The 23,374-nt window shown below is 34.0% G+C and overlaps 1 protein-coding gene across 4 annotated transcripts; it reads left to right on the top strand.

The window, feature by feature from the left end:
- Window positions 1-446: 446 nt before the first annotated feature.
- Window positions 447-13,776, top strand: LOC111372996 (probable LRR receptor-like serine/threonine-protein kinase At1g56140). 4 transcript variants are annotated; one of them, XM_022995440.1, is made up of 24 exons: window positions 448-706; window positions 2,467-2,647; window positions 2,806-2,877; window positions 3,026-3,097; window positions 3,199-3,270; window positions 3,385-3,456; window positions 3,945-4,016; window positions 4,126-4,197; window positions 4,333-4,404; window positions 4,500-4,571; window positions 4,680-4,751; window positions 5,005-5,076; window positions 5,203-5,268; window positions 5,938-6,003; window positions 6,150-6,194; window positions 6,995-7,059; window positions 8,900-9,276; window positions 9,800-9,998; window positions 10,097-10,261; window positions 10,644-10,762; window positions 11,112-11,322; window positions 11,407-11,638; window positions 11,777-11,927; window positions 13,145-13,776. In XM_022995440.1, exons 1-24 carry the CDS (start codon window positions 565-567, stop codon window positions 13,535-13,537), a joined length of 3,132 nt encoding a protein of 1,043 aa, XP_022851208.1. In that variant the 5' UTR covers window positions 448-564; the 3' UTR covers window positions 13,538-13,776. The 4 variants fall into 4 exon arrangements, with proteins under 4 accessions (XP_022851207.1, XP_022851208.1, XP_022851209.1 ...); XM_022995439.1 differs by having other exon boundaries at window positions 447-706; window positions 11,112-11,638; XM_022995441.1 differs by lacking the exon at window positions 3,945-4,016.
- Window positions 13,777-23,374: the final 9,598 nt, after the last annotated feature.

Raw genomic sequence — 23,374 nt, 5'->3', positions numbered from 1 at the left:
AGATTTCATGTACATGCAGTTAAAATTAATTGTTAATTTAAATTTTAATCTCGCCAGATATGAGCTTAAACACGAGCCTCTTAGAAGTGTCCTGAAAGTGGTCTGCATTCTCACTTCGTATGAACGCTTGGTGCTGGAGTCGCAAGCATGCAGCACCCTTGTATTGACCGCCGAAATAGTGGCGCCTGAGCACGCTATGGATATTGGATTTCCTTAAGTCAGAAATATCTGCATTATTTTTAGAAAAAAGCTGCACGTACAGGTATATTTTCGTTGGGGCCTTACAGCCGTATCAGCGTTTGGGGGCGAGCCCTACATGCATTTAAAATAAAAAATTTGTAGAACCCATTCCCACTTCTTTTTCGCCTGGCAGGGACCTGTGTTACTGTACGTGTAGCTTCACTGTTATTTATATAGCCTGTGCGATAAGGATATGTTGATTAAACAATTAGTGGCATCAACTCCACAAATCAGTGCTCTCTCTCTCTTTCTGTGTAAAATTTGATATTTTGTTGTGTTGTCCAAATTAAAAGAACTCATCTAGGAAGACGAAACTGGTGTGCGATGAAGAAGCTGCACCACCAGCTGGGCTCTCACGCGCCGTCGCCTCTAAAGGAAGGCTTCTACTGTGTTTTAATAATCTTATTCCTATTGGAGATTGCTGGAGCTCAAACTACAAGAAATGCCACCGTTGATCCATCTGAAGGTTCTCCTCTCTCTCTCTGTATCAGTGTATCTGTATGTGTGTAATTTACTAATTTTACACAGTTGTATTGCAAATTTTTCGGAATTTTTATTTAAATGTTTGAGAACTTGGTTCTTTTTATAAGATTTTTGTTTCTAGTTCTTCTTAGTTTCTTGATTTCTTCACACAGTCTTCATGCTGTTACTCTGTTGTACACAGTTTAATCCAAATGGATGATTTTTTTCTTAATTTGTTCGAGAAACTAAAACGAAATTCGGTTCTCAATCCGGAAAACTTGTTTGACTCCCATTCTTCAAAAGGCTTATTTTTCTCAACTTATTTTCAACCCCACATTCTCCTAATAAAATAATTTTATACCTGAATTCAATTTTTTAACTATATATTCTTAAAAAAACTACTATTATAAAATATATTCTCAATAAAAATATTGGTCAAACACACTATATATCTTCAAATTAAAATGGGTGGAATATTATTTTTTTTTAACAATGAATAGTTGAAAAAAAAATTAAAATTATTCTGGTTAACTTGTAATATTATTTTATGAAAGATTATGTGATTGAAAATAGGAGAGAAAAAAATAAAATTTAATGTAATAGGGCTAAACTGGGCTAAAAGAATAGTCAACATTTTTCATGTGATTGAACTATTGTTGCATTTTTTTTTTTTTAACAATTTCTACTTATCGTAAACAATATTTGTTACACTGGTGGCGCCTTGTTTTCCTCCTGTCTCCAACTTTGACCATATGACTTTTTCATTCAAATAAGATAGGTTGAAAAAACTTGACTCTTACACGTTGAATCCCCTAAGTTTCAGTTATCTCCTTGGGAAATTCATTATTGGCCCCCTACAAGGTTTGACACTTCCCATTATTTTTCTAAAAAAAATGTTAGTTACTTGTACGTCATCATTACATAATTTTTTATAGATTGATGACGAGATTTCAAAAAAAGAGTGAGGAATTCTTTTTACAATTAACCTAATTGTACAGAAATTGCTTACACTTTTGTACAATGATGTGGTTATTCAAATCAAAGATCAAAATGAACGTCAGTGATGTCACCTCATTATTGTCAATTTTTTTATCAAACTAAATGTAAATGTAGCATAACTCTTTTTTTTTTAATGAGTAATATTATTCATTACCATTGATATTAACTACTAATTTAATTAAAACATTAAATAATTGATTCATATAAATACAAAGTTTCACGGCTCATTTAATTGAACCTATAAAATATAGCAATCTAAATTGGTGTTAAATAACATTATTATTTTTGTATTTGGTTGTCAAGGTTTTGATAAATAAATTTATAAGTTGCAATGTACATATATCACAATTGATTAAAATTTTTAACAAATTTTGATAAAAAAAAGAAAAAAAATATATGAGATTGAAAGTTATGAATTCCATAATAAAATGTGTTATTAAAATTGAGTTACCCTACACCGAACAAGGGGCTTGGTCAAAATAACAAATAGTGATAGACTCAACAAATTAATGATGCTAATTTTCTTTTATACTCAGGATTAATCAACTTTGCAATTTATTGTTATAATTATTATTATTATTATTATTATTATTCACATTTTTCCTTCATTTTACAAGTTTTTTTCTTTATTATACTTAACTCAAATTTGGTTTCATTTGTTTTCATGGGACCATCTCCACATTTGGTTACTTAGTAATTAATTACATCTCAATTTGAATCGGGTAAAATAAAATGGTAATTGTAACATGCTTTCGAATTTTGCAGCAAGAGCTTTGAACTCTATTTTTCAGCGTTGGGGAATTTCTGGAACAAATCAAGGATGGAACATTAGCGGCGAATTATGCGATGGAGTTGCAACTGATGATACAGCAATTGACGTTATCAATCCGGGTATTAAATGTGGTTGCTCTTTCAACAATGGCACCGTTTGCCGCATTACTGCACTGTGAGTTCCCCTCTACTTTTCTTTGGTTGTGGGGTTGAAAACACTCTCACCCAATTGTATTTCGTTTCACTTTGATTACTTACTTTAAACGATTCCAAATTAGTCTTTGAAATATCATTTTATGTTGATTTTTGGCTCCGAACGTCGTACTTTTACAGGAGAGTTTATGCACTGGATGTTGTAGGTCCAATACCGAATGAGCTCTGGAATTTGACTTACCTTACTAATATGTATGTTTTTTTTTTTTTTCATTAGTTGATTTGCTCAATTACATGTGATGGTTAATTAGTTTCTTGGCTCCTACTTTTTCACTTGTCTGTCCACATTGTTATTTCTTAGATGCTGATGATATAGGTGTTTTCCCTACTTCTATTGCAGAAATCTAGGCCAAAACTATTTGACAGGTCCACTGCCTGCAACTATTGGAATTCTCACTCGCATGCAGTACTTGTAAGCTATATTGTTTGTGATTTAGGACTTAGGAGTCATGTCAATTAACAGCGTTTTAAGTGTTATGAGAAATATTGCTAAATTTTGATTATTGGCTTCAGGTCTATTGGAATTAATGCGTTATCAGGGGAGCTTCCAAGGGAACTTGGGAGGTTAACAGACTTAAGATCGCTGTAAGAACTTATATGATTTATTCATGAGGTTTAAACCCCCAATTAGCTCCCATTCGTGCATGTACATATAAATTTATGTACTTGTTTATTTGTGATTTCCACTTGCTTGTGTAGGAGTTTAAGCACAAACAATTTCTCTGGTCCTCTACCATATGAGCTTGGGAATTTAACAAGACTAACTCAAATGTAAGTTTTGATGTCACTTCACACTTATTCTCTTGTTCCAATATGACTAAGGGAGTTCTTCGTGCTTTATCATTTAGGATTCTATGTTGCTTTACTGCTTTAACATCTGTATGGACATACATCATCTCTAGACTTAACGTAGACATGGACCAATGTCAAGAACGTATATCTTTTAGCTCTTTTCCATTTTTCTCTGTTCCTTGACTCAAGACATCTTTTTGACAACTGTGACCTGATTTGCCTTTTGCATTCTAGTTATCTTCTTATACATGTTGGTGAGCTCATTTGTAATTCTGAAGTATTATTTTTATTTATTTTTTATTATTTTTGGCAATTTCAATCTACTCCATAGTGCTTGTGACCATCTAGAAATTTTCTCGATCTTATTAGTTGTATTATGAGAAGAGACAAAAATTATTTTTGTTCGAGGAAAAAGAAAAAGGTTCCTTCCCAAGTTTTTCATTGAAAACCTGTTATTTTCTTAGCAGTTACTTTGATAGCACTGGTGTTAGTGGGCCAATACCCGCAACATTTTCTAGTCTAACGGGATTGGAGAGAGTGTAAGAACATATTCTCTCTGCTCCTTTGTTCTTCTTTAGTGATAGATAAATTTAATATATTGTCTTCTCTGATCAAGTACACACTGGAATAAATTTTTGGAAATTTCAGGTGGGCCTCAGACAATGAACTCACTGGTCGTATTCTTGACTTTATTGGAAGTTGGTCAAATCTAATTGCCCTGTGAGACAGAAATCATTTATTTTTTTACTATGATTTATGTTGCTAGAACTTTCACGTTCCTATCTTCATACCAATGATTGCACTAGATTCAAAATTCATGTATAGTTGATCAGCTATAATATGATGTGTTTGCAGGAGGTTTCAAGGGAACTCCTTTCAAGGGCCAATACCACCATCATTCTCCAATTTGACCTCTTTGAATGATTTGTGAGTATTGGCCTGTTTCTTTCTTCATTTATTTCAAAAATCTTTCTTCTCTTAGCTTTCCAAAGCTAATATTATTTTTAAAATATGACGAGCAGGAGAGTAAGTGATCTATCTAATGGAAGCTCTGCACTGGACTTCCTTAGCAATATGACGTCTCTAAGCACCTTGTAAGTATATAACACAAATTATAATTCTGCACTAATATGATGTATTTTTTCTTCCAATAAATTCTGTTGTTCTGGTAAGTTTTTTATGAACTTGTTCCTTTTTGGCAGAGTTTTGCGTAATAATAACATTTCTGGTTCCATACCTTCCAATATTGGTGACTATTGGAGTTTAAAACTGTTGTAAGTTTCTTGTGTTTTATAACTTTTAATAATGTAATAAGCTTCCACTAAGGTAGATGGTATATTGGCAATTGTGCAGTCCAACCTAATACATATTTAGTCTGAAGTTGAGAACATGAACCGCTTAACATGGGGTTTACACTTTAATGAACTCGCTAATATTTGCTAGCTGATTGAATCACTATCATTTAGAGGTGTGATCAAAAGCTTTTAATTTTCTTACTTTGCAATCTTTTATAACTTCATTTTTCAGGGATTTGAGCTTCAACAATTTGACTGGACGCATCCCAAATTCACTTTTCAATCTGAGTTCACTTACTAACTTGTAATAAATCGTGCATGACTTGTTATTGACACCTCACTGCACCAATCTCCACCCTGAAGAAAGAGAAGAAAGCAACATTGGGAGTGAGGGATAGAGTGCTAATTTGCTTTTCCTTTTCATCTTCAGGTTTCTTGGTAATAATAATTTGAATGGTACCCTGCCTGCAGTAAAGGGTCCAACTCTCCGGAACATGTTAGTATTGATCTTCATATGTTCATATCTTACGTGGTTCTAATAAAAACTCCTATAAGTTGCTTCCTTTTCCTTTTTTTTTTTTTTTTTTTTTGGTTTTTTGTTTTGTTTTGTTTTGTTTCATATACATGATTAGATCTCCAAGGCTCGGACACAATCGTATGCCTTTCAATCTCATTATTAATTGGAGGCATATGTTTTTGCTGTATAATCCTAACTTATCGAGATTTTGTGTATGAGTACTCTTAATTTTAAAATTTCTTAATTACAAGTATTGAGTTTGGACTACACTCTTCACGTGAGTTGTAATAGTATACTATATCTTTGATTGCATTTAAAGATATCTGATTGGAGTTTGCTTTACGTTTGTTAGTATTTTTACAGGCAACATATGATGCCATAAACAAAAAAAGAAAAAAGAATTGAAAACAACATATATTTTCATATTAAGCCCCTATTTGGTGGGGATTAAAATTAGATTTTAGTAGATTTTAATAAATATTAATGAAATGTGTGGTTGAAAAGTTGTGGATACTTTGAAATATGTGGTTAAAATTAATCGTTGGCTTTGACTTAGATTTTGGATTTTAATTTCTACCAACTAGGGGCTAAAGAAAGTCATCTATAACATGAAATATTTGCCTAAGATCGTTCTTATATTCCTTGCAGAGATCTATCGTACAATTCATTTTCAGGGAGCTTCCCTACATGGATCAGTGAACGAAATTTACAAATGTATGTATGAATGAAAACAAGGCTGCTACATATTCTTTATATTTTCTTTTCATTATTCTGATCTATGGTTCCTTTTGACACATCTCATCATTTAAACTGCCTTTTCTAACATTAACATAGAAATCTTACTTGGATGTATTATGCAGTAATTTGGTTGCCAACCGCTTCACTATAGACAATTCCAATGGAAGGTGAATATTATAAGCACTCATGGTGACAAAACTTATATGGATTTACTTCCTAGGCTTTACCTTTTATGAGCTTCTTTATGTACATATATTTTTGTTGTGATGTTTATATCAGTTATCCACATGTATTTTCTTCATAACTGAACAATGGCACGATCAGTCAATAGCTAAAGCTATGCCTGCTGCATTCCATCTTTCTGTGGAATTTTGGTTAGAGCAACTTATCAGTAACCATTTCCCAGAAGGAGTACATAATATGATTATTAGTTGCAAATTACTTCCAGATGTATGTCCAATCGTGAAGAATTGGTTCATATTCTCATCGTCAATATGTCATATGCCATAGCAGGTAGCAGCTTCACATTCATTCTCTGTACTTGTAAAATTAATAATCATATACCAATTCATTGATGAATTGGAAAATTTTATATTAGTAAATAGGAGAAAGAAATAATTTGAGGACAAGATGAGTTTTCTTGGCCACTGAACCTGAAGAAATTATGTAGGAAAGTCTATGCTGCCATGGTTCTTAATACAAAAAGGAGCATACAAAATTATAGTAAAATATTTTGGTCTTTATTATGTGTTTTTTCAATGCCTTTATTATGTGCTTGCTTTAGGTATTTATGACTATCTTTGCATGGATGTTTCACTACCAATGCACTTTCTTCTTTCTTTTTTAGGACCACAATTTATTCATCGTGAAAGATTTGACATATTTTTATTCTCAAAACTAATGCTTGGTGCTTCTCTATCTCAAAGATGATACTTTCCCTAATTACATTCACTCTTGCATTTTTTAGTGTTTTGCCTTCAGGATTGAATTGTCTGCAACAGAATTTTCCTTGCAATCGAGGATCGCCTATCTGTAAGTGATAAGTTTTATTTCAAACATGAAACTTGGTAAGGTTTCAATAGGGTGAAAATTCTAGTAAGGAACTTGCTTTTCCTATTGTGAATACTAATAGGATGTTTGGCTAACTCCTCAAAAGGAGTTCTTTTGGGCAACATGAGTTCATTACTGTGCAAAAAAACTCATTTCATGGAGCTTTAAATTAGCCAAATGCAACAAAGAATGTGACATAATTGTTTGCAGCAGAACTTTGTATACAGTATGAAAAACCTATGTACTGATGGAAACTATTAACGGCCTGCTTTGCATTTCTTCAAATAAGTAGAAGCTAGCTTTCTCTTTGTTTTTTGCTTAACAAAAGCTGTCTTTTTCATTTCTGTGGACTTTCTATTTTTTCAACCGTTACAATATCTTTGCTCAAGTGTTCTATTCATGACTATCGCTAATTAGTGAAGTTTTTCTATGTACAGTACATTTTGACACCTTTACAATTCTTTCTTCCACCTGTTCCCTATGAATTACCTCACGCCTTCCTTCATCACCAACAACATCACCAATTACCCAAATATTGAGTTAAAAAGTAAAATTACGTGATGTTGTTTGTTGATTTATGTGCATCTGAATATATGCCATTATTGAACATGCTAATTTATTAAATTTCTCTTTAAAAAAATTAACATTTGATGTTGTTGGTTATTTATTTTTGCAATAATACGTAACATAATCATAAATTTTGGGTCAAGATACTTACTCGAAATGATGAATTCCTAGATCTTTTAAATGGTTGAATCACCTTACCTTTCAAAACTTCAAACATGCAATTTTCTTGCATTCCAATGGTTTCAATCACAATCACAATGGACGGGGATTATTAGCCACAACCTAAATGCCACTTTGTGTGAGTTTTCATGCTAAAATAGCGGTTCTACCTTCCAATTTTGGCGATATGTTTAATGCGAATTTCACCATGTTTTCTTGCCATCTTTCTCTCTCCCAAATACTAGATAAAAGAAGGTTAAAATGGGAATTATGGGAAGTTATGGGGAGTCGTAGGTTTGAATTCTAGATTCAAACTACTCCTTCCAATCCTTTTTAATGTCTTGTGGGGTTGAGTCACCCCACATGGGCGACCCACGACCCCATATTTTCTAACAATTTTGAAAAATGCGAAATAGCATTATTAAAATTATTTGTAAATTTTGTATCACAAGTTTGTGGGTCTTAATATGCATAAATGTGGTCAAAGTTGTCACTGATTAAGGTAGAAAGATGCAAGGAGTGTCTAACTGTAAGCAGTTTTGATACACTATGGCTTTTATTATATTTCTATGTATACCTAGATTTTAGCACGGCACATTAAAAAGATATTGTTGGCAGTTTTAATACATTATTTGGTGTGTGCATGTGTGTTTCAGATTGACATTTTGATAATATATTGTATAGATATTGACGTTGCATAATAATGTTGTCAAGGTATTCAGTCATTGGGTATGGTGCTTCATAATACAATAATAGAAAAACATCTACTAAAATTGGTTGACTTGTGCATGACTTTGTTTGATAAAAAAGACATTTATTATTGCTCAGCAACAAGGACAAATTTTTTTATAGCAAAAAGCCCTGACAACCTATTCCAGCTTACTCATAGTTGCTCATCTTAATTTCAAGAGTTCCATTTGATTTTCTTAGAATAAGCACTTCTTAGAATTTTCTGAAGGAAAATACTTCTTCAAAATTATGCAAAACAGGCCCTAAATATCGTTCACAAAGTCGTTTCCAAACAAATTCTTAGAATTGGCATTTCTGTCAAATTACATTGATAATTGACAAGCTCATCCCTGATGACGGTTTGTAGATTCCAGCTTTGCAATCAAATGTGGTGGTCCACAAATTCAATCATCAGATCAGATTGTGTATGAGATGGATAATGAGACTCTTGGTCCGGCAACACATTACATGATCAGTACAGAGAGGGGGGCAGTTAGCAATGTTGGTCTGCCTGCTGATAGCAACAACCCTGAATATAAAACATCCTCTTCGTCCCAATTCACGAATACTTTGGATTCAGAGTTGTTTCAAACTACACGAATTTCTGCTGGATCTTTGAGATACTATGGCTTGGGTCTTGAGAATGGTAATTACACTGTGAGACTTCAGTTTGCAGAGATCGAAATCCTAGGAACTAGAACTTGGAGGAGTCTTGGAAAGCGTGTTTTTGATGTATATGTTCAGGTCTGTATTAAAAAATGAATTCTTATCAATACTATAGCTTTCATATTTTTCATTGTACTTCAGCTAAACAATGGTTTACTATCATCAATTGATAGGATAGTATAAAACTGAGAAAGAAAAAATAGCAGGTGGGTATATGTGATTGATAATCATGTATTTGGTTTACATTCTTTAAGCCTCATCTTTGTCTAGAACCCCAGTTCACCTTTCATCATGTAGTACTTGATGGGCTGTTTGATATTTGATATCAATGCCATGGTATGTGTTTTGGCTTCATCTTTCTCGAGTCCCCGAAGCACTACTTTTGATATATTAGCTTCAACTTCATTCGAAGAACCTATACGTGTTCTATTTCCAAGTTTTTCAGTCATTTGCAACTTCATATATTATTAGTCACGCCATTGCATTTCATATTGTTCTTATATATATCTACCACATGTATAATTTAACTTAGAACTCAAGTATTTTTATATTAGTTTCTCCGTTTCATTATGGAACATAATTTTCACATTGTGGGGACCAGGGGAAACGAGAGTTGAAAGACTTTGACATACTAAGAGAGGCTGGTGGGACTGCTTTGAGAGCTGTTGTAAGGGAATTGCAAGTACAAGTGTCTGAAAACTACCTTGAAATTCATCTCTTTTGGGCTGGAAAAGGGACTTGTTGTGTACCTGATCAAGGTACATATGGACCTTCTATTTCGGCAATAAGTGCCACCCCAGGTAAATATGAATACAGAAATATTTTGACAACTGGCAAAAATGTGCTACTCTGGTTCCTAATTTACGAATTGAGTGCTGATCCCTAAGGTTTTCCTCAGATTTCGTTCCCACCGTTCGAAACGGTCCTCCAAGTGGGAAGAAGAATAGGACTGGTCTGATTGTTGGGATTGTAGTTGCTGTAGGAGCTGTAAGCTTTCTTTCTGTATGTGTAGCATACTATTTGGCTCAGAGAAGAAGAAAGAAGAAGAGCTATGAGGATGAAGGTAATAAAGGAAAACTATAGTGGACCAAGTATCTTTCTAGTTTTGGAGTTACTGTTACATCTATGCTTTTGGTTTATTAGTTATTACTAGAACTGGAAGTGCTCTATCAATGCTCATTTAGACTTGAGACTTGAATTGTTTATTTCTTTTTTTTTTCTTTTTCTTCTTTTTTTGTTTCTTTTCTAACTTGAGAAATAAATTACCTTATAAATGACCCAAATGAGATAGACAGGTCAATGCATATTTACTTAATACCCAGACTTATAATGCCTATCCTTGTATGGAACTATATTGTATGAGGTAAGGAATGAATCAGCTTGGGGATGGATTAATAATCACTGCCCTTTTGGAAATAAACATATGTTTCTCTATGAGTTTGCAGAATTCTTGGGAATGGATGCAAGACCTTACACATTTAATTATGCGAAGCTAAGAGCTGCAACAGATGACTTCAATCCTGATAATAAGCTTGGAGAAGGAGGATTTGGACCTGTGTACAGGGTAACTTCTATTCTGAATTATTTAAAATCAGAGATTATAGATTGGTGGAATAATTAAATACCTCGAATAATAAACCAACGCGTGAAGTATGAGAAGAACACGAAAGAAAGGTGATGAACAAGTCCCTGTTAGTTTTTAGTATTTCACAGTGTCGTTATCACTCAATGTTTAGCTCACACTCCATTGTTATTTTCTCCTTTACCTTTTGTATATTTGTATACCCCCAACCTATAATAGTATCAGAAGCAAATATGTATAAAGTTATTCAAATCCTATTGATTCCTGTTTGATTTTCTTTTCGTTATTTATAAGATTATTTCATCTGAACTTTTTATGTTGCGACCAACAGGGAAAACTTGAGGATGGAAGAGTTGTTGCCGTAAAACAATTGTCTGTTGCATCCCATCAAGGAAAGAGTCAGTTTTTTGCAGAGATTGCTACTATATCTGCTGTTCAGCACCGTAACCTTGTAAAATTGTATGGATGCTGCATCGAGGGAGATAAACGGTTACTTGTTTACGAGTATCTCGAAAACAAGAGTCTTGATCAAGTATTATTTGGTAAGAACGAGACACATTGTCCACGCTACATATTAAGTAACTTCCATATCTTGGAGACTGAATCTTTATGCTTTGTTGGAACAGGGAATAGAAGTATATCTCTTGAATGGCCAACACGCTTTGAGATATGCTTGGGAGTAGCAAGAGGTCTTGCTTATCTGCACGAGGAATCTCGACTTCGAATTGTACATAGAGATGTTAAAGCCAGTAACATTTTGCTCGACTCTGATCTGAACCCTAAAATTTCAGATTTTGGTCTGGCCAAATTGTATGATGACAAAAAGACCCATATAAGCACCCGTGTTGCTGGAACAATGTATAACCCACAAAATTTATAAATCTATAATGTTCCTTCGTTCTGTATTAATCTTTTGTTAAGTGGACTACAGTTCCAGTTTATACGTAGGCTAGCAGGGTGGATTTATTGCTGAGTTTTCATGTTTCACTCATATAGTGGGTATCTTGCACCTGAATATGCCATGCGTGGACACCTTACTGAGAAAGCAGACGTATTTAGCTTCGGAGTTGTAGCTCTAGAGATTGTCACTGGAAGGCCGAATTCTGACTCAAGTTTGGAAGACGATAAAATGTATCTTCTTGAATGGGTATGGTCTATTTGCATTTTGAACCTTTGTGCTTATTGATCCTTTAGAATTTAATAATCTTATAAAAACCCCGGATATCATTAGATTTTAAAATGTTTCATCTTTCCATGTTTTCTTCAATGATTTTATTGTTATTATTATTATTATTATTATTATTATTATTATTATTATTATTGGCTATGATTAACTTAGCAAAAGGAAATTGTATCCTAGTTTACAAATTTTACCAACATTTCAATCCACACTTGAAGTTATGGATAAAATTTTCAAAATATCAGTTTTCTACTCTTATTTGCAGTTTTAATTCTGGCAGCAATGACAAAATAGTAGGAGTTTTACTTGTATTACAGTTTGATTCATTGTTAACTTTTCAACTTCATTTGTTTGTGGTAGATATCTGGTACGGAAATTTCCTTTTGTTTGGAATCCGAGAGAAATGAACATCTACTTGGAGTATTAACCATTTAAATATTATAGTCATGGGAACTAAGCCTAGGTGAGAGGTGCACTAGCGTGGTTGAGTGTTGAGAAAGTAATTACATAATATTAAAATTCTTTCTAATGAATATGCTTGTTTTTACCCTTGTTCATTTAGGTATTTTATTCCTTACTTTTTGCTCCTTTTGTTTCCACTTGTATCAATGTTGTGTAATTTCCTCCTGGTGGAAAATAATAAAATTGTACAATTTTCTTTGTATGGAGAAATCAAAAGATTGAAGGGATTAGAGATAGGCTAGATACAAGAGGCCTCATCGCTGAGATTAAGCCTTCTGAGGCTCATCCTCTTATTTTCTCCCTTAGTTCACTGTCTGGGAATGGAATGACAAAGCTATACCAAGTACAGAAAGAAAGATGCGACTTGAAAAAGCTCTCACATTCTCTTTGGCGCAAGATTCAACATAAAGAAGTCAGTTCTTTACAACCCAATATAATATTTGGGAAGGTCCCCTTTTCCCTTCCAAATTCTCAGGAGTAGGAATTCTCTTCTTGGACAGGTCCTAAGTGATAAAAGAACTCATCTTCCTTCATTTTAACCGCCTTTCTTCTTAGCTAATGGATCAAGTGAGAGGCGACGGGATGAGAAAAAGAATTCTAGTTTCTCTGTGTATGCAAAACCTAATTTTGCACATCTCTGTAGTTGAACTTTCAAATGTCATTCTATGTTTTCCACCATCTTTGACTTGGTGGTTACTAATTTCAATACGATGTGCTTGCAGGCTTGGAATCTTCATGAGACAAACCAAGAAATGGAACTTGTTGACAGAACATTATCCGAAGTGAATGAGGACGAAGTAAAAAGAATTATAGGAATCGCTCTTATGTGCAGTCAAACATCACCTGGTTTGCGGCCTTCAATGTCACGTGTGGTGTCAATGCTTTCTGGAGACATTGAGGTGCCCCCAGTCACTTCAAAGCCTGGATACCTGACTGACTGGAAATTTAGGGATGCAACAACCTTTATGTCGAACACAGAGAGTTCAACTTCAAGATCCGATATTAGTCAGTGCAATCCATCAAATGTAACAAGCAGGGCAACCACAAATCCATCTTATTCACCTATCACTGATTCGAAACCCATTCTTCAGGAGATTATCGGCGATGGCAGGTGAAATTAAATAGTGTAGTAGTATTTTCTGGTTGAAGATAAATAAGCATTCCTTTAGAATTAAAATTGTGTGGTGGTGGTTAAATATTTTCAATTTTCATGATATTGTGATAGTTCCATATTGTAGTGATGATGTGATGTTATTTCTTAGTAGTATGTTTGTAATATTATAGGATCTTTACTTTTACATTTATTTGTCTTTCTAAAACACGAAATATTTATACAATTTCTGTCGTTTTTTCATTGTTTGTATCTCAGTTACATTGGATGCATATGTATTAGAATTAAAATGTTCAAGTAATCAACGATTCTAATTTGATTATCAAAGAAAATTGATGCAATGGATTATACTTTTTGACTACTACATCCATTTTTGAGGTTGACCCAACAAAAAATCATTTAATTGCTTCAGTTACATCAAGAAACTATCAATAAGTTCATATGTAGGATTAAGAAAATCCTCGGGGTTTTTTGTTCTTAATTTTGCATAGTTCTAGCCAAATATTGTTCTAATTATCATATTTTGTCACTCAAATCCATGCTAAAATTGACTCTCTTTTGGGGGACACTAATATACATATAATTGAGTGCTTGTATCGATGCATCACTATTAAACAATATGATATGATTATGTCAATTGGACATGGAATCTGCATGATTGATGGATAACCAGCAGTATTGGATTAATTCAATACTTTGCTTCAATTAGTTCTCAAATTTATTATTTTTTAAAGAATTAAGTACGTTCTCTACTCTTTAATAACTTTGTTGTGCTCTCCCCCAGTGTCGGTCTTCAAAAATAATATAGGTTTTAGTTGTGTTATACCTCCATCTTACATGGAGTCCTGGTTGGATTGGGTAAGCCTTGCTCTAAGTGATAAGCCTAACGTTGACCCTCATGAGTCTTGGTCTAAGTGATGAAACCTTAGGCTGAGCCTCGCTTTAAGTGATGAGGCCAACGCTCACCCCTCAATGATGGGGCTGAGCCAACCTATGTAATATGACACTATGTTTTTGAAATAAATAACATTCCACAATATTTTTGTGATAATTTATTTTATTGGTGTATTTATGTAAAATACAAATGCGGGTGCTACTAATTTTAATGGTAATGGGATATTTTTCAATTCTCAGTTTAATTATAGTCAAATAACAAGTCTATATGCAACTTGGTTGATTATAATAGTTAGCCCATATTTGGTTTTGCTAAAAATCAGATTTTTTTTGTAGATTTTGATAAAAGTGGATCAAATGTACGATTAAAAAATTGACAAAAGTTGTGAATTCTAAGCAATGTGTAGTTAAATTAACTATTGACCTTAATTTATATTTTTGTCAATTATTTTAGCTAAACCAAACACTAATATGAAAGTTTTGCTACCTTTGTGAAGTAAGATATTTGTTGTTCCTCAATGATTGTGGAACCTTGATTTTTTTATATCTAAGTCAAGCCTTAAAAACTCTATTGCTAGTATTTACTTAGGTCCTGTTTGAGCCGTATTCTTAAATAGTGATTTGATATCATTTCAATCACACATTTTTCAATAAAATAATATTACACACAAATCTAAAACTTTTCCTCTTTTTTAACTGTACATTCTACATCAATCTACTATTCCAAAATACATTCTTTCAAAATAATGTGGCTCAAACACACACTTAATTCATAGTATGTTACATGTAACAAACTTTAAGACATAAGTTGAACTTTAGTTTTCACATTATATAATAATATTTAGGTAAAATATCAATATTTTTTAGTGCCTTTCTTCCAAAAGCATTCAGCATCTACATATTCTTATTGTTGTGATGTACTGGTATTAGGCATGTCTTTTGGATAACTTGACCTTTAAACCATGTTTCATTTGAATTATGACAGAATCACAAGGAGAAAATGATTGACCTTCCACCAGTCGGACAATGTAATTATATATAATAGTTGCTGCCACTATTTTCATTAGCACAGAAGACATCTCCTTACCAATGCAGGTTCTTGGTCCAGCATTGAATGCTGGAAACTTGAACGACGGTTCATGCTTTATTCCACCGTGCTCGGAAATCCACCTCTTCAGCTTGAACTCTAAACAATCTTTGCCCCATATTCTCTCCATCCTTCCAGTTCTTGTTGAATAAAAGAATAGTATTATTTTAGTATTTTGAGGGATACAGTGACCACTTGGGAGGATGTCTAGTCGAACTGGTGATTTGTGTTCCAGAGGTAGACTAATTTTCGAGATTCTTCTACATTAAAAAACTTGCATGTTTTGTCTTCTTTGTCGTGAAAGTTTGTTTGAATCTCTTCCAATATCTTGAGTTCCACCCGGGGATTTGAGGCAATTAGCCAGAAAAACCATGTTAGAGTAGTACTTGTGGTATCCCTACCTATCATTGACAAAACTTCAAAAAATAAATTTGTACTCCACAAAATTTTAGCTTTTAGATGGAGTATCATTTCACTGTCACCTTTTTATAGAAATTGTACGTGTCATATGTTCCCATAAAAATAAATATTCCCATGTTTAGCCCTCATTTTTATTCAAACTCATTTCAATTCAGGCATTTCATGGGACCTACAACTTTTCGTCCATACATTTCATTAACCTTTATCAAAATTCACTAAAAATCTGATTTTTAACTAAACCAAGCAAAGGCTTATTAGCTCGTATTGTATATAGTTAGTTTGTTTACAGTTAGTTTAGTTAATTTGTTTGTGTATAGTTAGTTTGGTTGTTAGTCTGTTAAAGTCAGTCAAGTATCCAGTTGGCTTTCTATAATTGATCTTGAGTTGTAAGCTATTTATAGCAACTACACATGTAATTTTCAGATGAGTTGAATAGAAATAATTCGTCTCTCCAAGCTCGTCTATTCTCTCTCTCTCTCTCTCTCTCTTTTACATCTGAAATGGTATCAGAGCGCAAAGCTTCCTGCGTACATCATTATCTTCTACTTCATTGATGAATCTCAGTTAATCACAGTTAGATTTACTGATTCAACTGTTCTAATTTCTAATACGATCATCAAAATGAGTCATCACAATCTATGGATCGACTTGATACGAGATCAATATCAAATAAATCGGCCATTGATAAACCTTCTAGTCCATATTTCCTCCATCATTCTGATAGTCCAAGTTTAATTCTAGTTTCTTAGCCACTTACAGGAGATAACTATGCCTCTTGGAGCCGTGCGATGACCATAGCTTTATCGATAAAGAATAAACTTGGTTTTATTGATGGATCTATAACCAAGCTTGAAGGTACTGATCCTGATCTACTTAATTCCTGGATTAGAAACAATAAAATGGTAATATCTTGGATTTTGAACTCTGTGTCGAAAGAAATCTTAGCTAGTGTGATTTATGCTACTTCGGCTTATGAAATTTGGATTGATCTCAAAGATAGGTTTCAACAGAAAAATGGACCACTTATATTTCAGTTGCGTAGGGAATTGATGAATTTGGTTCGAGACCAAAACGATGTCAATGTTTATTTCACTAAACTTAAGACTGTTTGGGAAGAATTGAGCAATTATCGACCTACTTGCAACTGTGGGAAGTGTACGTGTGGTGGTGTGAAGGAATTGAACAATCACTATCAAATGGAATACATGTTATCATTTCTCATGGGGCTACATGATTCATTCTCCCAAGTTAGAGGACATATCTTGCTTATGGATCCTATGCCTCCCATAAATAAGGTGTTTGCATTGATATCTCAAGAGGAACATCAAAGAAAGATAAATATATCTGGATCTGATTCAAGTGGAGCCATGGCCTTTGCCTTCAAAATGGAAAACAGTAAAGGAAATAGCAGTTTTGGAACTAACATCAGCAACTCAAGGATTGGAAGCACTGGAACTATCAAGAAAAAAGGAAAGATCATTTTGTGCTCACTGTAATTTTCATGGACATTCCATTGACAAATGCTATAAGATATATGGATATCCACAGGGCTATAAACCAAGACAAAGGGATAGTTTCCAAAATGCTTCTCGTTCTAATTCCATTAACCAGGTTTCAACTTCTTTTGTTTCTCAGAATGAAGACAAAGAACCTGGGCATGGACTTGGAAGTTTTGTCCAGAATTTAAGCTTGAATCAGTATCAACAACTCATGTCTATGCTATCTACTTACTTGTCGTCAAGCTCAAACACGATAGATCAACAGGATACTGCAACCACTTCATATATTGCAGGTATATGTTCCTCAATATCTATGCATCCTATTTTCTCATCCAAAGATATTTGGATAGTAGATTCGGGCGCTACTAGACACATATGTTCTATTGCAGCCTGCCTTTATGACATTGAGAATCATTGACAATTCAACTGTCACTCTACCAAATCATACACAAATTCCAGTTAGATTATCTGGAGACATCAGATTAATCCCAAATCTTGTGCTGCAAAATGTTCTGTTTGTGCTACAATTCAAGTACAACTTCTTATTTGTTAGTGCCTTAACATGTGACTCGCGGCTTACCATCAGTTTCTTTCCTGACCATTTTATAATTCAGGAAACCAACATCAAGAAGATGACTAGCAGGGGTGATCAAGTGCAAGATCTCTATGTACTTGATACAAAGGTTCTGAATTCAGCTTCGAATGCTTATGTAAATAATGTTTCCATTCATGTTTGACACAATAGACTCGGCCACCTTTCCTTTAAAAGGTTGGATAGCTTGAAAAATTAATTGTTATGTGATGTTAACAAATTCAATAGAGTGTTCCTTATTACATTTGCCCTCTTGCAAAACAAAGAAGGTTGTTATTTGAATCGAATAATCATCGTTCAAGCTCTCCATTCGACCTTATACATTGTGACATTTGGGGCCATTATCACGTTCCTTCTTACACGGGATATAGATATTTTTTAACATTGGTTGATGATTGCTCTAGATTCACATGGATTTACCTATTGAAGCAGAAATCTGATGTCATCTCCGAAATTCTTTAATATGGTGGCAACTCAATTTGATACTAAAATTGAGGTATTCAGATCAGATAACGCTCCAGAACTTGCATGTACTGAATCCTTTGCGGAAAATGGAGTTTTACACCTATTTAATTGTGTTGAGAGACCACAACAAAACTCGGTTGTGGAGGGTAAACGTCAACACCTTTTAAATGTGGCAAGGTCTCTCTATTTCCAGTCTCGTGTTCCAATCAAATTCAGGACAGATTGTGTTTTGACAGCAACATTCCTCATTAAAAAAACCCATTCTCAGCTATTAAAACATCAAACTCCTTATGAGATCCTGTACAATAAGCATGCTGATTACTCTTATCTTAGAGTATTTGGATGTTAGCCTTTGCATACACCTTAATTGGTCATAGAAATAAATTTCAGCCTCGAGCCAGAGCATGTGTTTTTCTGGGATATTCACCTGAGGTCAAAGGATACAAATTATATGATGTTGAGTCAAAACAGGTTTTCATATCAAGAGATGTTATTTTCCAGGAAGAAATTTATCCATTCCATACAGTAGTGAAGGCAGATCAACTTGTGGATCCATTTCCTGACTTGGTACTTCCTATCCCCTCATTGACTACTCATCAAGATGCTTCACATAATGGCCCTGGATATATATATGTTTCTCTTTCTGAAGCTCAACAAACGGATTCATCTACTCCAGAATTATAGCTTATTGATGGTGTTCGTAATACTGGTTTTCTTGACCATTGTAATAATCATTCTTTAGATGTTGCACTAGTTGTTAACCTTCGAAAGTCAAAAAGGAATGTTAAACCTCCATCTTATCTCTAAGATTTCCACTATCACATGATCAACCTTACCTCCCATTGTAAGGCTACACACAACAAGTAGGGCTAGACTATTTCAATACATTTTCTCCAATGGCAAAAATCGACATGGTTAAAGTCTTATTAGCACTTGCAGCTAGCCAAAACTAGAACTTGATGCAGCTAAATGTTAACAACGCTTTTTTGAATGGTGATCTATTTGAGAAAGTATATATGGACCTTCCTCTTGGATATGAAGTCGAAGTCAAAGACAAACCCAAACAGGGGGAGAAACTAGTGTGCAGGTTACACAAGTCTATTTACAAGCTCAAACAAGCATCGAGGCAATGGAATTCAAAATTTTCCCAGGCACTCATACAATTTGGTTTCACTCAATCTAAAGCAGATTATTCGTTGTTTACAAAAGACTCTGGAGATAAATTTGTGGCATTACTAGTATATGTTGATAACATTGTCATAACTAGTCCAAATGTGCAGGCTATTGATTCTTTGAAAGAATTCTTACATTCTCAATTCAAGCTGAAAGATCTGGGCATTTTAAAGTATTTTCTTGGCATTGAAATTGCTCGCTCCACCTCAGACACTCGAAGATACTATGCTTTACAGCTTCTTGAAGATACCGGTTACTTGAATTGTAAACCCGTTAATACTCCAATGGATCCAAAGTTTCTCTCAGTATACATGAAGGTGAACTTTTGCCCGATGCTTCTCATTACAAATGTATACTTGGTCGACTGATTTACTTGTCAATTTCGAGATCGAACATTACGTATGCTGTATACAAATTGAGCCAATTTCTATCAGAACAAAGATTGTCTCATTTCAAAGCGGTGCACCACCTTCTTCAATATTTGAAGAGCAATCCTGGATAAGTCTTGTTATTCTTAGCTTCACTTCCTTCTACTTCAAGGGCACTTGCTACTTCTGCCCCAGCTATTAAACTCCAAGCGTTTTCTAATGCAGATTGTAGTTCTTATGTGGACACAGGAAGATCCACAACAGGTTTTTGTATCTTCATTGGAGATTCTTAATTTCTTGGAAAGCTAAGAGGCAGGCCACCGTTTCGCGTTCATCTGTCGAAGAAGAATATAGAGCATTTGAGCCACCATTAGTGAAGTCATATGGATCAATCAACTGTTACAAGATTTTCAGATACTGGTATCATCTCCCGCGGTTCTTTTTTGCGATAATCAGGCTACAATACAAATTGCTTCTAATCCAATTTTCCATGAGCGAACTAAATATATAGAGATCGATTGCCATTTCATTCGGGATAAAGTGGCAGCTGGGATAGTGAAGCTTCTTCCAATTCAGTCCAAATATCAACTGGCAAATGTCTTTACCAAACCCCTTCAAGCCTCGGCTCTTATCCCTTTGTTAACCAAGATGTCCGTAAAGAACATTTACCGTACATCTTGAGGGGGAGTATAAACTCGTATTGTATATAGTTAGTTTGTTTACAGTTAGTTTAGTTAATTTGTTTGTATATAGTTAGTTTGGTTGTTAGCTTGTTAAAGTCAGTTAAGTATCCAGTTGGCTTTCTATAACTGATCTTGAGTTGTAAGCTATGTATAGCAACCACACATGTAATTTTCAGATGACTTGAATAGAAATAATTCTTCTCTCCAAGCTTGTCTATTCTCTCTCTTACATCTGAAAAGGCTAAACATGACCTATAGGAGGTGTTTTAAGACAAAATAATTGTACAAAGTGTCAAGAGTTGTAATAGAAAATTGAAAAGGAGATGCAATAAATAAAAATGTGTACTCTCTCTATATCAAATTATGTTTTTTTAGATAAACTAGTTCAACATAATATCATAACATGTAAAGATTCAAACTATTCAACTTTGCTCATTTATAAAATTAGTAGACTACCTGCAAAGATCAAACTCAATAAGGTGTCTCTCATGAACTCTCTTTCATCACCAGAAGCACCGCTCTTTCCTTTATATGCTTTCAAAAATCCAATTAACAAGCTAAAATCTTCGTCTTGCACTTTGGTGCCATTGCTCTGTTCCTCCTTTAATGGAATGCATGGATATATAGCCTATTTGAGAGCGATTTTTTCTCCCAAAAAATTGATTTTTTGACTGTTATTTCACTATTCCATCCGTCATATTTGACTTCTTCTCTCACAGGTTGATCCCACTTTTCTCCTAACGGTCAAAAAATCAATTATCAAAATCACTCCCAAACAGGCTCATAAATTGATCAAAAGCCTCCCAAGCTTTAGCCAGCTTCTCTTCTGTAGCAATTCCCAGCCATTTTTCGAGCTTCCACAAGCTTTCTGGCATCATATGTCTATGCAACAGGGCTATTGCTGCATCATCAAAGGCTATTTTACATGGAATATAGGGTAAATCAATGTACAAACTGCATGGATCATAATCCTTATTAATTGGAATTAACACCTGAATTTTGATGTAATTTGACAAGTTTGTTAGATTTGAAATGTAATTCTTATATGTAGGAGTTATGTATTGTTTCCCTTTTCTAAATATATCATTAAAAAAAATTCCATTGTTGGCCATCATGGACATAAGAATTATCCATTACAAGAATCCTAATACCAAATTTTAAAACCCCAATAAATGAATACTCTGTAGCCCAAATGGGAAATGAAAAAATAATTATGATAAAATCAGGTTGTCCATAAAAGAAGAGAAATTTCTGAAAACACACAGTAGAAGTGAAAAAATTAATAATGCATGTGGATCAAAATCAAATCATCCATTCACGTGTTTTCCTTAGTACTAAGGGCACCCTTTTATCGGATCCTTGAATTGTTTCTATCATAACAGTATAGCAAAAATACCTTGGCTCTTCCAACTTATTGACTTAAAAAAATAATTACTTAATATAATGTGTGATGAAGATATGCAGTTGCCTTAGTAACATGTGCCTTGTGCATTAGTTAAGGGCAAATAATGCATGTGGATTTGGAAGTATATTTATATTTTGCCCTGAATCAAGAAAACTGGGGAGATGAATAAGTTTGAAAGGAATCAATGCCAAGTGGGAGCCAGAAAATCAAGAAACATGAATATAAATGTCAATTTTAATTATGGGATTTTTATATTTTCATGAAAGCTGGAGTTATGAAAGATTCAAAACCAAGATCTATTGCACAAAGCAAGAAACGAAAGTGGTTTCCATTCTTGAATTCACTATACAAGCATCTATTTTTCATGACGGCTAAAAATAAATTACAAAAAATGAGATCAACAAAATGTTTCAATGACGATTATTTGAAAGTTATTTTACTATTATTCATAGTGTTAACATAGCTGGTCCTGGGCCAAGGCAATTGAGGCCTAGGTCTCAGGCCCAAAATCAAAAGGGGCCTAATTTTGGCACTTTTTTTTGGAAAAATAACGCAAAATCATACTTATAAACTTTACATTTCAAAACTAGGGTGATTAAGTTTAATTTTTTAAAATCAGGTGTTAACTATTTATTTTAAAATTAATAATAATTATAAACTAATTGTTCATTTACGTGATGAAATCTGAACCCTCTATATCTGAATTACACAGTTTTCATAATACTTCTGCACGTAATCACTGATCATCCAAACCACGTCCTTCGCGTTTTACCATAAACCCTCTCTCTCTCTCTCTCTCTCTCTCTCTCCCTACAGTGCAGTGCAGTGCAAAAAGAAACCACGTTCTTCTCTTTCTTCTTCTCTCTACCAGAAATACAGCAACGACGTTGCTCTCTCTCTCTCTTCTCTTCTCTCTCTCTAATACAGTAAAGTAACCTTCCACTCCGTTTCTCCATTACTACGAACCGCACAATAGTTTATTAAATTTTAGTTTCAACAATAGTTGTGTTTGGAATGGCAAAAACTCGAAGTGTTGGTGCGAAAATGATGGAGAAGGATAAAGGAAAGAGGAAATATGTTGAAAGAGATTCTTCTTCAGCAAAGAGAGTTAAAATGTCATCCTCTGGCGGGAAACCCATGAAGAAGGTGAACTCCGATTTTGTGACCTATTATTTGAGTAGTTTGTGACCTGATTTGGGTATTCTGCGTAGGAAATATAATTTTGTGATCTGTTTTAGGTATTTTGTAATTTGAA

This window comes from Olea europaea, unplaced genomic scaffold (genome assembly GCF_002742605.1).
Source record: "Olea europaea var. sylvestris unplaced genomic scaffold, O_europaea_v1 scaffold1060, whole genome shotgun sequence".
Taxonomy (NCBI): domain Eukaryota; kingdom Viridiplantae; phylum Streptophyta; class Magnoliopsida; order Lamiales; family Oleaceae; genus Olea; species Olea europaea.
Note: the sequence above shows the minus strand (reverse complement) of the source record. Positions and strands in the feature narration are given on the sequence as shown.

Bases quoted from the DNA above. Each gene is read 5' to 3' on its own strand.
- LOC111372996 (XM_022995439.1), top strand. From the start codon at position 565: ATGAAGAAGCTGCACCACCAGCTGGGCTCTCACGCGCCGTCGCCTCTA. The intron at 4,405-4,499 runs GTGAGTATTGGC...TATGACGAGCAG, and splicing joins TTGACCTCTTTGAATGATTT to GAGAGTAAGTGATCTATCTA. The intron at 4,752-5,004 runs GTAAGTTTCTTG...TTCATTTTTCAG, and splicing joins TATTGGAGTTTAAAACTGTT to GGATTTGAGCTTCAACAATT.